This window comes from Polyodon spathula, chromosome 8, assembly GCF_017654505.1.
Source record: "Polyodon spathula isolate WHYD16114869_AA chromosome 8, ASM1765450v1, whole genome shotgun sequence".
NCBI classification, from domain to species: domain Eukaryota; kingdom Metazoa; phylum Chordata; class Actinopteri; order Acipenseriformes; family Polyodontidae; genus Polyodon; species Polyodon spathula.
In genome coordinates this window covers 6,211,100-6,229,169 of record NC_054541.1, presented here as the reverse complement: position 1 = coordinate 6,229,169, position 18,070 = coordinate 6,211,100, and the positions used below count along the sequence as shown (strand labels likewise).

General features: G+C 37.8%; 1 protein-coding gene across 1 annotated transcript; it reads left to right on the top strand.

The window, feature by feature from the left end:
• The first annotated feature begins 1,165 nt into the window (after positions 1-1,165).
• On the top strand, positions 1,166-14,124 carry LOC121319248 (serine/threonine-protein kinase 35-like). Its single transcript, XM_041256467.1, has 3 exons — positions 1,166-1,880; positions 4,899-5,643; positions 14,001-14,124. Exons 1-2 carry the CDS (start codon positions 1,370-1,372, stop codon positions 5,609-5,611), a joined length of 1,224 nt encoding a protein of 407 aa, XP_041112401.1. The 5' UTR covers positions 1,166-1,369; the 3' UTR covers positions 5,612-5,643; positions 14,001-14,124.
• Positions 14,125-18,070: the final 3,946 nt, after the last annotated feature.

Genomic DNA, 18,070 nt, shown 5'->3' with positions numbered 1-18,070 from the left:
TCTACCCCTTTCTTTCCACACTTCTGAAGGGCTTTTGTCCGAAATGTCCTTAAATAAATGCATTTTTAATCATTTAAAACTTGTGTCATGCATATACAGCCAATTCTTGTTAATATGAATTAAAAAAAAAAAAAAAAAAAAAAAAAAAAAAAACTATTATCAATGATTCATATTCAAGTCTAAGCCATGTGCATAGGGTCAGTTTATACTGACGTTACAGTAACAATGAAAAGTATCATAGATTTAAAAGTGATGTGTATTGTATTGAAAATACAGCTGTGAGTGAACTTTTAAAAAGTCTACATTGTAAATTGCATTGAAACCTGCATGTCCCGTTCGGATCACGAGCATTTTATAACCAGAAAGGCAAGGCGTTTTGAGCTATACTTGAAAGGACTAATGTTTGCCATGTGTGCAATCTAAAACTGCACAAACCCAGCTGATGAGAGTTCGCCTGCTTTCTGTACACTTGCCCCCTCCCCCCCAACAGTCGCAAGTCAATCACATAAATACAAGAATTCTGCACAAGGACTTAAAAGTTAATTTGAAAAAAGGACAAATAAAATAACATATAGTTTAAACTTATTAAAACGTAGAAATAGCATCCACAAACATAAGCAATTTCTTGGTTTGCCAAACCATAAAGACATTCTGAAACATACAATTACAAAAACAAAAATTCAAAACACTGCTCCTTCTCGGCATCCCGGCGGAACACTGAAAGAAAGAATGGTGGTGGGGGGAAATATGTTGGAAACAAACAAAATAAATGCTAAAGAAAACTTTTGTCTATAGATCAGTGTCAAAAGTAGATGTTATTTACATACAGGCTGTTATTTTATATATGGCTTACTTTCTCATTACAAATGATATTACATGTTTCAGAAAAATATCTCCACCCCACGAGCAACAGTGGAATTTACCAAGAGATACTGTTGGGGAAGTACAACGTATCAAGAAACAAACCACCTTAATCCACAAACAGAAGGTGTTTAGAGGGTTATCACTATGGAATAAAATCACTTTTTAAAAATATAAATATTTTTAAAAAATGCGCTCTTCTAGCTAAAAGGTTTAAATGATATTTTACAGTATCCAAACCCCCCTTCAAAATGAGTGGAATATTCCATGCAGCCCCGCCCCCTCCATTCAATGGTGAGGCTCACCATGTTTATCTTGTTCAAATTAGTTAGGGGTTGGAAAGCGTGAAGAGGATGTAAAGGTTTGATTAATACAACTTAAGAAAAACAATATTTAGTTTAGCGAAAGATAATATATTACATAACACATATTATACAACCGCTAACTAAGTAATGAGGAGAGGCAAACCAAATCTTTTGATACAGTCGGTTTTAACGAAAAGAAAGCCATGGATACAGTGGGTGACGGGGAGAGGAGAAGGACAAAAAGTATGCGAGCCTGCAGGAGAAATGGGACTCCAAATGCAAAGTTGAAAAGGGACGTTGGTAAAGTTTTAAAGTCTTTGACTGGGGGGGACGAGGAGGATGAGGAGGTCCCCATGGAAGAAGACTGTTTGCCTAGTACTGTTATTAGAACCGACAACCCTGGACGGAGAAGACTTGGCCCGCGTTACAGCCTGTTGCGTGAGGTCGGCAGGGGTAGCTACGGCGTGGTCTATGAGGCCTTATCTAGGAGGTGTGGTACACGGGTAGCTGTAAAGAAAATCCGCTGTGATGCCCCCGAAAACGTAGAGCTGGCCCTCGCCGAGTTCTGGGCCCTGGCTAGTCTGGAAAAGCGGCACGAGAACGTGGTGAAGCTGGAGGAGTGCGTTCTGCAGAGGAACGGCATGGCGCAGAAAATGAGCCATGGCAACAAACGATCTGAGCAATACCTCAGACTGGTGGAGACTTCACTCAAAGGTATAATGTAGTAACTGCGGCTTAATAGGTTTGGGGCTGCCTGTGCTGTTTTAGATCCCAACCCCCTCCCTTCTACCACTGTGGTACCATTGCTATTGTTGGCGTGGTCTGTTGTGCAACACCATTTTTTACATGTATACCAATGAACAAATCTATATCCTTGTTATCACACACACCTAAACATTATAGTGTACAATGTGTGGGGCTTGCATCACCTCGGACTGAGAACTGCATCTGTTTTTATGGCCGCTAATTTTAATTGTATAGCTAGTAGCCTTAAGTTAAGACGATTTGCAGGTCTTTCAAGAAAGTAATGAGTTTATACAATAATAATAGACAGAGTAGTGTGTAAATGCAACTCTACTAAAAGTTTGACTACTACAATTGACTGAAAAAAGGAAGACTGTTCCTCCTGGCATTACAAGTCCAGTGTTATGTGTTTTACTTTTTTATTGTTATCCAAGTCAGGTCAGTTGTACTGGTATAGACTGGACCCCAAACAATTGGATTTGTGTTCTAGGTACCGTATTTTTGTGTGATCTCAGACATGGTTGGTATTCATCTTGCAACAAACACTGCATTCGTGTCGTTGTTTTAGGCTGGCATTCTAAGCACCTGCATGGGATTATGCAGTACTCCTCCTTATGTGTTGAAGGGGGAGGTTTTTTTTTGTCAGGATTCTGCGCAGAAGTTGACATCACGTTCAGGCAGAGCGAGTAGCGTTTCATTTTTTTTGAGTCCTGGAGCTTTCTTTCCCAGAATTTATGCAACTCTTACATTTTAGGCCAAGTCACAGATGACCTGTTGATGTTGACCATTGTTATCCCAGGGTTGGTTGGAAATGGACGGACATTCTCCTAGTCTGCACGTTCCAGGCAAATCATCACAGGGCGCAGATTGCTGTAGCAACTAGGGCATGTTCAGCATGGCTATTTATTTTAATAATCAGATTCAAGCTACAGAAGAAAGTTTAATCTCTTAATGACACTGATTTTATTTCTAGTTTGGCTATTTGTTCATATGCAGTTTGCAACTGCAATTTATATTTTACCAGATAAAAAGATATAAAGGCACAGTAGCTATCTCCTTTAACAGGTGACCCTGGAGGCTATGGCACATGCAGGTAGTTGCCATGTGCTCTGTGGCTTTATCACCTATAATTTTTGGATTGAGACATTATATATAAAATTAATGATTTTATTTAACATAATTTAATCAAACTATTAAATGGTATCCCAAAAGTCTTCAATTTGTCAGTTTTGTATAAGTATATGTAAAATTACAAAGCGATTGTAATTCAATATGTTAACGTAACATTATTCAGCAGGTTTAATTCGACCTTTATGAAGCAAAATTAATTAATTCTAGAGGGTGATGTAAAACATTTGACCATAGCTGTGCTCCCCTTCCTAATCTCTGTTAATAGGAACTTTTTCCTATAACCACAGCAGTTCCAATAAACGTGGAGTGCACATTTCTCAAAACAATTTTGGGACCAAAAAAAAAAAAAAAACTCTTAACTATTTCTTTGTTTGTTTAGTTTTGAAAAGTCCTACTAAATATTCTTTACATTCATTGAGTATTTACACTATTTGATATTTTTAGATTGAAACAGCCAACAGTTGTTGGTGAGAAAAATCACAGAATGTAATGTCTTTATTGATTATTACAAAGTCAAATGTATTCATTCGGTTTTAGCTGCTGAAAAGATGTACTGTAGCCTAAAGCTGGCATTTTTCCAGGAAACCAATTAACTCTACTTTTCTATGACATAGTGCCATGAGATTTAATATCCACAAACTAGACGTGGCATCTGTTCATGTTGGTACCTTCAATAGTGTCATATCCTCTAGAATGTTGCGTCAGTCCTGATCTGGAGACTTCTCCCCTTTAAGCCAACAAACTGAGTTCCTTTAAAACCTGTCATACAAGTGCTGATCAAGAATGTCCCTTCCAGGTTTCAGTCACCGTGTCATAAACCAGTCCCATATGAGACTGGTTTTGTCTCATTATTATTATTATTGCTGGTGTTTGTTTCTCAAGTGTGAAGTTGAGAGGTAGGGTAAGACACCAGAACTGCATCATATGAGAAAGGCCCCTGAGGTGTGAGGTAAGTACTCATCATCTTTCATTTGGCTTTTATTAGGTTTAAGGTGCACGTTATGGCCCATAAAAACTTTGTGGCTGCCCCCGTCCCTAGTTGCTTGGTAAGCTTGAAGTTCATTGCAGTGGGTAAGGTAACTGGAAATGTTAAGTACCTATGGAAGGTGCAACTCTCCAGGGAGGAGACCTTTCTCTGGGGGACAGTTCTTTTTTTAAAGTCAATTAAATGGACCTGTTTTTCCTTTCACTGATCTTATGCTTTCAGTTTGTTTGGAGACGGGTTATGATGCAAATCTTATGTGGGGATTGCTGAGCTTGAGGCAATTAGCAGCACTCCTTTCATGGTCACTACCAAGGGATAACTGAGCTGCTTTAAACTGGTTCTTCCTGAACTGTTTGGATTGCTGTGTCCTTTTTGAAAATGTTTCAGCCAGCTCATTATTCACACCTTCAAAAATAAATAAATGCTTATGTAGATTTATTATCACATGGAACTTTGATAAAGTAATCCAAATGAATTATTTTGAATTAAACAATGTCTCTAGCAACACTGTAAATAAATCATGCAATTGTAATTTGTGTGGTTAGAAATGGTTAACCTTCTGTGAAAGGTAATATCTGCTGTGTTTGTGATACTGATCCTTGCATAAAATGGACGTTTTGATGCTTGATATTCTGTTGGCTGCAGTCTGTGTTGTCCCTGTCAATCCCCCCCCCCCCCCCCCCCCCCCCCCCCCACACACACACACACACACTCTCTGCATAATCAACCATGCTTAAAATAGCTCATCAGGTTAATATGATTACAGTACCAGTCCTTCAATACTGTTATAGGTTAAAAAGCATGCTCTGCTCATTTGGTATGGTAACTAAATCAAACTTTTTTTTTTTTATTTTATTTTTTTTCAATTTCAGGTGAGAGGGTATTGGGATACCCTGAGGAGCCCTGTTACCTCTGGTTTGTTATGGAGTTCTGTGAAGGCGGGGATCTAAATCAGTTTATATTGTCCCGGAGACCCGACCCAGTGACCAACACTAGCTTCATGCTACAGCTTACCAGTGCTGTGGCCTTCCTGCACAAAAACAACATTGTTCACAGGGACTTGAAACCAGACAACATCCTCATCTCGGAGAAGTCAGGGGTCCCTGTGCTTAAAGTGGCCGACTTCGGGCTTAGCAAGGTCTGTGCCGGCTTCGGTGGGCGAGAGAAAGCAGGGCAAAATGGGAACAAAAACGTCAATGTGAACAAGTTCTGGCTCTCGTCTGCCTGTGGCTCTGATTTTTATATGGCCCCGGAAGTATGGGAAGGTCACTACACCGCTAAAGCGGACATCTTCGCCCTTGGTATTATAATGTGGGCCATGATTGAGAGGATCACATTTATCGACTCCGAGTCGAAGAGAGAGCTTCTTGGCACATACATCAGACAGGGTACTGAGATCGTTCCTGTGGGAGAAGCACTGCTAGAAAACCCAAAGATGGTACTGCACATCCCTCAGAAACGGAGGACGTCCATGTCGGATGGAATCAAACAGCTGCTAAAGGACATGCTAGCGGTCAATCCACAGGACCGGCCGGACGCCTTTGAGCTGGAGACCAGAATGGATCAGGTTACATGTGCTGCTTGAATCTTAGATGCTGAGAAGATTACTTATTTCAGGTACTGGTACATGATTTTCTCTCTGAGACACTTGCAAGGGGGTGGTTTAAACAGTATGAGATTAAGTGTGTGTATTAGAACAAGTGGTTTAGAATGAGGCTGGACTTTATGGTCAGATTTATTGTTATTATTTTTTTCATCCAGTCATATAACATATAACAAGTCAAGCTAGTAAGTAATGACGAAAGCACAAGCCAAAACACTTTGCGTTTAAAAATAAAATGGCTAAAAGTGTGCATGTTTTATCAGTCTCTGGTCTTAAATTAAGAAATGTCCCCATACATTTATTCCAGTAATTTAACTTGCCATTCAAAGGATTGTTTTTCAGTTGTTTTAAATACTGCATAATTTAGCCTTTATTTAAATAAATTGAAATATATTGACTTGTGTATTACCTGAACAACATGACTGTCCCTTTTTTTTTTATCTGATGTTGGCAAACATTCTGCTTGCGCTCTCTCTTCCTTTTGGCCAATCCAAACCCCACCTGCTTATGTTTTCATTCGGCAGTGGTACGGTAGTCTACGGCTAAGAGAACACCCCTCAGGAAACAAGAAAAGCGATCTCTTTGCCGAAGTATTCTCCAAGATGCAGTTGACCAGACAATAATAATAATAATAAACTGTCAAACTAATTTAACACAGCACCCTTACACATGTTAAATACGGTAGCAGCTCTACATTAATTATGAATATATGTATAGGTGCAATATTCAAGATTCTCATGGTTTTATTTAGCAGAATGGGGAAACATCATATTGCTCAGCAGCTTGTGCCTGATTCAGGTTTTTTTCAGGAGCTTGAACAATTTCCAACTTTCTGTAGCGAGAGAAACAGCGGCGGGCTTTGCTGTTTTGTTTACATGCCAGTTTGTAGCGATGAGATGCACTTGTGGAAATTTAGAATACGCAGTGATCAGTTGAAAGATTGAATAAACCAATCCATGTTCCTTAGACACTCTTGCAGTAAGTCGGTAGATCAAGTAGGCAGATCCACACAATTTCATTGTGTTCATTTTCAGTTAAGTAAAAAGTTAGAAGGAAGGATAGTGAGTCGGTTTTTGCAGCAGACAGTCGCTTGTTGTAGTAGACTAATGAAAAGCTCCCAGTAGGCCATAGTGGTAACTGTACGTAATGCCTTTCGGTGCACAATCTTAATTCCTTCACTGAAGAACATCCATCTGTTGCACCCCCCACCCTATTCCATCTCCCCATTAGCCTTGGTCCCGATAAGTCTCCTAAGGATGCCTTATCCAAAGTGTCCCTGTGTATTGTACTGCTCGAGTACTATATCCCTAGTTTTTGTTTTAACCCTTGTAAATCCTGTCTGTGGCTGTCCTGGGTGCAATGGAAATATACGGCATAGTCGCAACTAAAAAGTCTGTGGCTACAAAGATTTGAATTTTAAAAATATTTATTCAAGTAATCATAGTGCTGGGACAAATATGACTATTCAATTTTTTTTTTTTAACATTTATTCTAATACAAAAATCAGATGTTCTTATTCGCTAGAAATGACAAAAAATCATTGCAGTTATTTACCACCTCGCCAGAAATTGCACGACAGTTTCGAAAATGGCAAATGAAAGAGAGTTCTTTGTGATGTGAGATTAATATATAAAAATACAGGATCAACACATCAGCTCTTGAATCTCTATTTAAAAGTTTTAGACAGCAAAAAGTAAACAAATCAGATTATGCGCGTGCACCCATTGAAATCAGTGACATTTTAATGTGAGCTGTTATTTGGCATCCTTTATTTTGTAGTTCATTCACTGGGGTAAAGTAAGTCCTGCATAGTCTTTGTCTATTTTACACATCTGTGGTTTTGGTATTACAAGATGTACAGGAAAAGATTAGAAGGATCGTTCTGCATTTACACTGTTGACAGGTTAAGCAACTCTGAACGACTGCAGGATCCTCAAAGCGGGGTGTATGTTTCTGCAGAACTGTAAACCGCCCTCCCTTTTAGGCTTTGCATTATCAAGTGTGTACAGAGGTAGATTTTCTGCAAAAAAGGCTTTGGTTAATTTGAAGTTTGTTTTTTTCTAAAAGCTGCTTCCTCCGCTTCTGATTTTAGTTGTTTTGAACTTCATTTCGCACCTACCTTTTTTTTTTTTTTTTTAATAGTTTAAGTATTGTCCTTTTTATTTGACATTTCCTACATTTTAACTTTGCACTCTAACCAGTTCAAAAGACATGAACTGCTCCTTTCCTATTTTCACTTGAGTGGAAACAAATGTCAAAATTCATGGGTTCCGTGACCACCGTGACAATCACATCCAGAGTAATAATTGGTTACAGTCAGTCTTCTGATTTTGTGTATTGCTGATGTACAACACTATAGTAGTGGTTTGAGTTTACTCTTGTCAAATGGTGTGCCAATACTAGTGTTAGGCCCACTAGCATATTGCCTTACTGGAATGGCTGGCTTGAATTTTTTTTTTTTTTTTTTTTTTTTTTGAAGGATTTTTAATTTAATGAACCACATAGTGCTTCAACTCCTTTTAAGGTCTAATTTATTAATTTACTGTCAACTGCAGTAGTTACAATGAAGACATAAGCAACAAGGTTTACGGTACAGTATCAAGGCTATTAAAATGCATTCAGTGTGTTCATAACAACTGTCTTAACCTTGTATTGCATTCTGAGTGGTGTTTGAAAAAGGCATGAGCTCTGCTTCTACAGAGACAGGGCGCTGAGATTGCAGTGGTTATGTAACCGTCCCGTATCCTGCAAGGGAATCAATCATCTGTCAAAGAAGCAGATTAAGGGTCAGATGCATGCCGAATGGTACGCAAGTGCCCTGAGGACATTGTCTTGCTAAATATACCAAATTGTGCACATACTGTAGTTTTTAATCTTAAATATTTTTGTGTAAATGAAGCCTCTTACTAAGCTTGTGAAACTACATTTGGGTCTTTCCAGAAGTGTATGGATCAGTGGCTCCCTGGCTGTGTGCAGTAATACAGACTCTGGCATCTGCTAGTTCTTGCGCAGCAGCCTTCATTCATGATGTGCACCCCTCACCCCCACACTCATGTGCACGTAAACAAGTCTGTGTTTTACTCCTTGGTATTGCAGGAATTGTACTGTGTGTACAGTAAGGGGTCAAGTGACAGCAAGAACAGCCCTTGATAGGATGACCTCATAGGGTTGGTTTCACAAATAATTTATTTTGATCCTGTTTCCATATTCACTTAGGAAAGCTCTGCAGGTTATGGCATGTGGTTTCTGTAATGTAGGGTGCTGTTGTTATGCTGTGTGTGTGTGTGTGTGTGTGTGTGTGTGTGTGTGTGTGTGTATAATATATAAAGACCTGTACAGCCCATTACAAACTCCATTTCAGCCTGTGGCGGTTCGTGATTTTGACTGGTCACAACATGCGCCAATGACACTGCTGTACTGCAACTTTTCCACCGGTGCCTCACAGACCATGGTTACCGTGGCAACACCCTCATTGAGTGACTGTGGTGAGTGGTAAGTTGCCATGGTGACCAGGCAGCTTCATCAGGCACTACGCGCTCCGTGCTTCAGTACTGCAATCTTTCGGCTTGCTGCGCTTTCACAACCTGTGAGGACGAGTTCAACTCGCCAAATTGAGACATCTAAACATTGCGTTAACTTATTCATATACACGACTAACTGTCCTTAAACATGTATCAAATATATTTATTATTCAAATCTAAAAGAATACGCAATTATTGTTCTACATAGACAAGGATTTTAATCACAATCGCTATTCTATCCTGCTTCATTGAAGCCAGTAGTTTAATTCCAGTCATAACCTATATATGGCAGTATAACACCACAGCTTTCTAAGCCGGTTTGCTATCACTGCGACTCTCGCGCACACCAACTTTTCTATCCATTCCTGCTGTTCATTGTCAGTCATAGGGATTCACAGGAGTTGCCCTCCTGCCTCAACCTTTTACCTATCTATATCAACTGACATTCTTCAATTTCAACTTTTCCCCTCTTCAAGGACCTGGTCATGAAACAACGTGCTCAGCTGCTTTTTGAGATGCTCAGAATCTACCATCACATTAACGTCCAGCTTTCCTATACCCAGAATCCATTCCTGTGATTTCCCCCCCCCCTGCTCTCTACAGCAGACCACTGCACACTACTGACAGCACTCCATAGTTTACTTCCTCAGACCGCTCTGTTCAGCAGATCCCGCCCTCTACTGTTATTCGCACCTCACTACAGCAGATCTCTGCTCCCTATTCATATCTGCTCACTACTGCAGCATGAAAAAGTTGCTTTAGTTTACTTTTTAAATCTGCGACTGCACTTCTCCAGAGCTTCCAATGCTCTAGCTTTACTCCAATACACAGATCGTGGCAGCATTTCCACAATCAAGGCTAACGTTAATCCCCTTCTAATCATATACAGGGCAAAAAAATAAACTGAAAAAAAGAAACTAGGACCAGGGGTCACATATGGAGATTAGACAAAGGGGCATTCAGAATAGAAAATAGGAGACGCTTTTTTACACAGAGAATCGTGAGGGTCAGGAATCAACTCCCCAGTAATGTTGTTGAAGCTGACACCCTGGGATCCTTCAAGAAGCTGTTTGAGATTCTGCGATCAATAAGCTACTAACAACCAAACAAGCAAGATGGGCCAAATGGCCTCCTCTCATTTGTAAACTTTCTTATGTTCTTATCTCTGTGGTGCATGGGGCTATCGGATACACCCTTTTTTTCAGCTTCATTCGGCTCCTTTTGGTCTCGGCCATTGAAAGGTTTTCTCGGCTTTTTCCAGAGAAAGAATGACTGGAGACCTGTGCGCTATGTCTTTCCGATGTCATTTGTATTGGAGAATATCACAGGAGAACGTAGTTATGAAATAAAGGACATTGGTTCTATTTCTGAGAACCATTTGTTCCTGTTTTGAGGATACATATCCCCACGTAAATGTCTTTACATAATGTACGGTCTGTCACATGTTTAAGTGATGCATACATTTCAAGATGTATGGATAACAATTGATGTACAGTTGTGATCTCTGTAAAGTGGTTCATTTACCTGTAACACAGGAACGATTAGGCCTAGTTAGTGAACACTGAACAGACTAATGATTTCAGAGGTGCTGCCCTTTTTTTATTGTTTTAACCAAAGTAGTTTTCTGCAATCTAATGGATGGTGCCCTGGCAAGTAGTCTCTAATGAGCTTTTAAAGCTTATGCAAGGTGTTTAAAATTTTATTTTATTGGTTTGATGAAAGCAGAGCGATTCACTGGCAGTTACTCTCACTTTAGCCAGGATTTACAATCTGTCTTAATTAAGTTTTTGGATTTATCTAAAGGAGACCCATGAGCAATCGTTTTTGTGGTGTTTTTTTAGTTGATTTTTTTTTTTTTTCCTTTAACAGCGTCAACCCAAAGTGTTTAATCCGAGCAAGCAGATTGTTTTTATAAAAACACACAAAAAAAAAATCACCTTTTGTGTGGTATGCCACTTCCTGGCTGCTGAGTACTGTTCTTCTTATGTGCCAAACTATTTAGTAATGGTTTTATTTCCTTTAGCATGAGGCTCGAGTTAGAAATCTCAATAACCATTAAAACATAATCATTTTGGGAGCCATTTCTGGGGTTTAATATCCACCCAACAAAAGTACTGTACCATGTTTCTCTTGTAGCCATAATTGCACTTCAGGGCTGCTATTGTCATGACTGTATAATCTTAATATTGGACTAATTCCCCTTTTATAAATCTTCACCTTCAACTCGACATTCTGCCATTTGCATTTGTATTATTAATACTTTGAACTATTCCCAAGTCTAGCAACATTGTCGGCTTTAATAAAAGTAAGATTTTGATTTGCAGCTTAAGCAGAGTTAAGTGCCACCCTCCCAGAGAAACCTCTGAGAAGCTTGTAAATAAGGCCCATATCTCCACATTTGGAGCATCAGTCAGGCTTTTGGGGGTACAGTATACTGTATTCCCAGGTTGAAATAAAGTATCCACCCTAAGAAATTTTGTTAAAGCATAGGCCAGAATCATAGATTGATCCTTTTTTAATTAATGTTCTGGCTGCTTACCATTTGAACAGAAACTTGTCTGAAGTCAGTGGAATCCTAGCCTAACTGGAGGCTACTGAGATATAGGAATCTATGCTCTTAATACTTTTGCAAACCACAATTAATTATTTTTTTTGTGTTAATATTAAGAGGGTATACAGTGGAACTTGACTTACAGCCATATTTTCAAAGAGTTTACCTCCTATTCTTTGAAAGGAGAACAAGCCTATTAAGTTTAAACTGCTTGTATAGAATTAATGTCACCTGAAGGTCTCTTAAGCAAACACAGGTTGTTTTTCCCTGTTTTGCACATTTTTACTGTTTTTGAATTTTCATTTTCATTAAAAAAAAAAAAATAGGAGTTAGACAAGTACATGTTTTGAAAATCTTGCCCTTTTAGGTTTTTCTTGGGTTTCTATATCGGGGACAGGCCTAGTTTAATTTCCTATTGCTACCAGTTACTGATTTTAATTAAGCTGTTAAACTCTAAGCACACAAAAAAAGAAGGTGTCATCTTGACTGACTTTATTTCCAAAAAATAAAGATTGCTGTTTACATGTTTCATTATATAGAGGAGCGATTAGCCCTTGTCTGGAAAGCAGTCTGTTCTGGTATTCATAAACAAGCCCTTCATTCTGGTTAGGTAATGCTGCCTGTCTCCAAGTAGGGTGGGTGGAGGCGCACAGTAAGGCTCTGTGAGCAGCTGTTGATGTAACCTTTGCCTTCGTTTTATTGCAGAAGTGGTTCTTGCATGTTCCATACTCAAATGTTTTATTCGAAGTTTTGCTAAATCTAAAAAAAAAAAAAAATAATAATGAATTGTGAAAGGCAAAAAAGCAATAGTGAATCACTTTTCTGTCTGCTGGCATTGTTTCTTACTCTTCAGCCCTTTTTGGTAATATATATATATATATATATATATATATATATATATATATATATATATATATATATATATATATATATATATATATATATATAACATAAATACTATTTTTTACATATACAAGATAACGTGCCACGAAAAGCCTTTAAGAGTGACGTGGCCCGAGATGCTCTTGAGATTTCTCCCCAGCACAGTGCCTGTTTACCGGCACAAGTTGCTTGATAGGAATCCATTCAAAGTCCAGCAATACTGTCGGCTTTAATAAAAGTAAGATTCTTATTTACAGTAGCCATTAGTCTGGTTTTGGGGGTGCAATATTATTAGTGTAATATTCTACCAAGGACTTGATTGCCTGTTTAAGTGCACTATACAAAAATGTGGTTCGTCTGTAGGGACTGCATTGAGTTGATGAATTCACAGTGCCGGGTGGTGCCATGGGAAATGCATTATGCTGTACCACAGGGGGTTGGACAGTGATATTTTGTCCGGATTGAAAGCACCATACAATTTACTTGGTTTAAAACCTGTTGCCAGAGTGCTCATATGCCCCACATAACAAAAGAACCATCTATTTCCATATCTATTTGTGAGCGAGTGTGTATGGTTTCAGAAGATACAAGCAACAGGCTTTGTCTGAAGTTGAATGATTAGTTTATTGCGTTTGCTGTATGATTGAGTGTTGGTATTAGAGTCGTTGATGCACATATTGAGATTCGGTACAATGTGCTGCAGTACAGTTGTTATCCCTTGCAGATCCAGACGCTGATTACAAATTTCTATTTATAAACCACTCCACTGGTTAAAGTTCTTTTAATTGCATGCGTCGCTTTTTTTTTTCTTCTTCAACATGGTAATCAACCTCTGCAACCTTCAATAATTTGCAATTTTTAGCTAATTGCAAGATGAAAAATATGAATGTGTGTCTTTTGTGCAGTGCAAATATTTAGATATGAAGCTTTGCAAAGTCACTCGGTTGTCCTTTCCACTTTTCTGCTACAAAACGGGTCCAGACCCACCAGCAAGCTTTGAAAAATGTAATCTTGTAGTTTCTGTCTATAAATCTGTGCTGCTGCTGTGACCGTTGTATTATGCCCTGTCAATAAATCCCTCCAGATGTCGTAACTTTATCCTTAATGGCACTTTATCTTGATTTTTACTTCACCTCCTGAAGTTATTTATTCCTAGGAATAGTGGTAAACTGAAGAATTAAGGCTTTAATCCATTTCAATAGAAAGCCTTACCAACAGGTCTACTGTAACCTTTTCTGGATATCTTATGGGTGGAAGAGTAGGCTTTATAGTTTACCAGGAAATTGACTGGGGAGGGGGCTTGGGTTGATATTTAGGAATTCAATATTTCAGTAGATGTTGAAATTCCTGTTATGCTGTTAAAAAAAAAAGTCAACCACAATTTATATCTAACATTTTGTTTTTTTTTTCTTCCCAGAATTACTTACTAAGGACCTGGTATTCCATGTATTACTGCGATGGCGTGGAGAGAGCAAGCAAGAAAGAGTACTCTTTGTCACCTAACTGTTGAAGCCTCCATAAAAAAGCTGTAACGTGAAAAAGAAAAAAAAAGTTTAACAAATGCTTAAATTGAAATGAAAATACAGGAACGCTATGCAATACACTATGCACAGGTCGAGATGTGTTTTATTTTTTCCACCCTCCAAACCCTTCAATATAAATTATTATGCAATTGTGTGTTTTTAATCCTTGTTTACAAGTTGACAACTTCAACCTGGTGATCTTGGGGCCACTGGGTCTCACTTGCTACCTTTTAAAACCTAATATATATTATATTATATATATATATATTATATATATATATATATATATATATATATATATATATATATATAAATATATATACTTGAAACATATGAACAGTGTAACGGGTGTCACTCACCACCTGTTAAATATAATATATAGCTTCTGTTCAAGAGTGCTATTTTTTTTTTTTTTTAAAAAAGGGTTTTTTTTTGTTTGTTTTCATGACTTAAGAGTTTGGCTACTGTTTGGTAAGGATTTTACTTTACACTGACAATTTTGCTCAGGTTGGTTGTTTGTGTAGCTTTGATTTTTGGCCTTTTGCGCAACAGCAGCGAAGCAGTGAACCTTTTGGAGCAAACACATTTCAGGAATGAGAAATAAATCTGCCTTTTTAAAATTTAAAAATGCCTTCCTTAAGTTGTCCCAGTGTACAAAATGCATGCCTGATGGCAACTTTTAACTTATAGTCAAGAAATATTGGAGATTTCGTCCAGGTTTGGCCCTGGCAACATCAGTCATTTTTAAAGTTAAACTTGGTGATTACACTGAAGACAACACCCATATGATTTTTGTCTGTATGTGTAATTCTATTTAAACCATTAAAGGTGCTTATTTGGTGTAGATTCTTGGGCTGGAGTGCAGCCACTACAGTAGCTAGTGGTTAAAAAGGGAACTTATCCCCTCCTCCTTTTGCTTTAAGCATGAAAGTGCCACAGATGATTCACAGAAATATGTTGCCTTATGTATGGGAGCAGTTGCCCAAGAAGTTCATCTTTATGCAAGGAGCAGCTTGAATAAAAATACTCTAGGTCATGATCCCAGGGAGTGACCTTAGTGCCTTATGCATTTATTTGTATGTACTTTTATTGGTTGGATGTTTGAGTGATGCAAGTAGGTTCTATTGAAAAAGATTTAGTACCCCCCTTCAAAAAACATTATTGTTGTGTTTTTTTTTTACAGTAAACATCACATTATTTGAGAGGATATACATGCATTAAAAAAACTGTCATTAGATCAAAAAAAATGTCTAGATTGTTGAGTGACAAAATAGCCTTTGATCTTTACCACCTTCTTAAATTGGACCAGATTTAGTTTTTAACATTCCAGCCACTGAACAGTACCTATGTAAGGCTACTCTGGGTTCAATACACAGGTCATTTTTGCAGATTAGATTGCATTTAGGTTTGTTAGGTTGGGGTTAAAAATAAATCAATAAAAAAATGTACTCTTACATAAACACTATGAAAAACCTCAAGAAAGTATATTTGTCAAAAGTAATATGTAAAAGTTTTCTCTTTGTCATGGCTTTCATGCAAATATATGTTCACAGGAGTTTCAGTAACAGGAGTTTCTGGATGGGTAATGGATAATTCACTGTTTTAGAAACCAGGTCCTGTTTTTCCTTTGGCATGTGTGATGATGCTGGAACTCACAAATTGAAGGACACTACGTCGAGTAATTTACAGACGTCTTGCAATCCAAAAAAATGCACCTTTTGTGAAAGTGGGGCGATATCTTTTTTTTTGTTTTATAAGTCCTATAATATATTTGGTTGATCTGCAATTTTTTACTGAACAAGTTGCCCTTGTGTTTAAGTTGATGAAAATGCCATATTTACAAAACCTTTACATTAAGTTTATTTATTTGTGTAGTGTGCTTTTTGAGTTTGGACCATCATGTCAGTAATGTTAAGGCTTGTGACCTGATATCGCCTAATCTGTAATGCTGAAAATATGCAACGTTTGTGTTGGTCTGTCTAGGTAGCCCCATCACCAGTCTTGCGTCAAAGAAAAAGTCACCATTATTGTGTAGTTTTGTTCCAAAGCAATTACAAGGTTTTCTTGTAATATGATGAACATTGATCATGTTGTATGGGCAAAAAAAAGCAAAGGTTTTTAAATGTATGTAAGGTTTTGAGAATTCAAAAGTGGAACATGTAGACTATATAAAATGAGAAGTTTTGCTTCTAAACATTAAAATAAAGGAAGTAACAAAATCCTGCAGTCCATCACAATGTAATGTGCCACTATTTGCTTTCAGAAACTAAAAGTGAAACTCATGATATTGGAAAATAAAAGAAAATGCTCTCTTCTGGCATACAATGTGTTTGTGCTGAAGTCCAAATGTACATCCCATTGAAAGAAAAATTGACCATGGCTAACCAGCATTAGATGAGAACTCCATGGCGGCACCATTGTGCTGGTCTGAGTTTGCACTGCAAAGGAGCCGAAGAGCGTTAGTTGCACAAGGGATAGACTTGTAGTGGCTGCTAGTTAAATATGTTGCACCATGATTTTGATGCAGCTCTACAATGTAAACAACTAAAATATTGTCATCAAGCACATTGTACCAGCCTCAGTCAGTGATACAATCTGCTGTAAATGCAACCAATGTTCTTCATGCAGCTGATTTGTATAGTGTATCACTTAATATTCCCTTTAAAGCAGCTTTTACAGTTCCATGCCTTTATACCACGTTTAGTTATGCAAACTAATATTAACAGCAGTTTTTACCAGTATTGATGGGTGTTCAATTCAGTCTTCATCTATTAGATAACACAAATAATGTATGTAACTTTTGCATTTTACAACTACAACATGATATGTTAGTTTGTACGAGACAGAAGTACGTCTCAAATTGCACATTTACTACAGTTGGGAGTTGCAAAGACTGGTGTAGCACTTTTACATATTTACTCACTCCAATATGTGTTGGGAACAAGTAATAGGTCAATAGAGGGTTTCAAATGTCACTCCTAATTATTTTGGTTTGTTTATGGATGAAAAGTGGACAGAATTCATTTTTAGTGCATGTGTTTTGTTTTATTGGGAAATGCAGTGCTCATTAAACTGGGAACAAAAACCGATTGCAAGTATTATACGCTGGACTTGGTGCTCTGCATAATAGCTGAAGCAGCAATTTATTTCAAATGTATTGATGTTCTGTATTTTCAGCCTGGCTGGAGTTAAACAAAATATTAGTGTGTTTTGCATTTTATAGATCAGCCTCCAGGTGTGTGTGTGTGTGTGTGTGTTTTTTTTTTCCTCCCTTTTCAGAGCAACTACTGTTTGCTGTAAAACAATCTGATGAGGGAGTATTAACTCTACTGTCGAAAGGGTCCACTGTGTTTTCAGGGGGATTTGAACTGTTTTAGGACCTTATACTGATCTCTTATTGCCAAAAATGCATTGCAAAATCTTCTTTGGTGCTACCTCATGCTTAGAATGCTTGTAAACTGGATAACTCTAATTGATCACCCCCCTTCCAGATCTTGGTGACTTTGATGCTTCCTTCTGGGTTAATCATTTGATTTGGATTCATAGGATTGTTCATTTTTAATACTCCAGCCTACTTCACTGAAGAATCTCAGACAGAATATCTTTTGCCAGATATTTTAATACAACTGAAACACTGTCTTTGTTACAAAGAGAAACGTTTCAGCTGTCTGCTTTTAGACTGAAAAACAACCATTTATCAACTGGACTAAAAGACGAGAGAATAGACGTACTCCGTTCAGGTGTTAGTGTGTCAAGGGCATGTTTTAATTTGAATCCTGCTACAAATTTAAAACTTACAGGAACAACATGACATATCAAAAAGACAAAAATCAACCTTCCTGTCGATTTTGTCATTTGCTAAATGCAAAGAAATCCTAAAATTGGTAACGTGACAAACTATTTGAGACAAATTTGTAATCTAAAGAAATTTAAATAATAAATACACTGTCAAATGTTGGTCAGT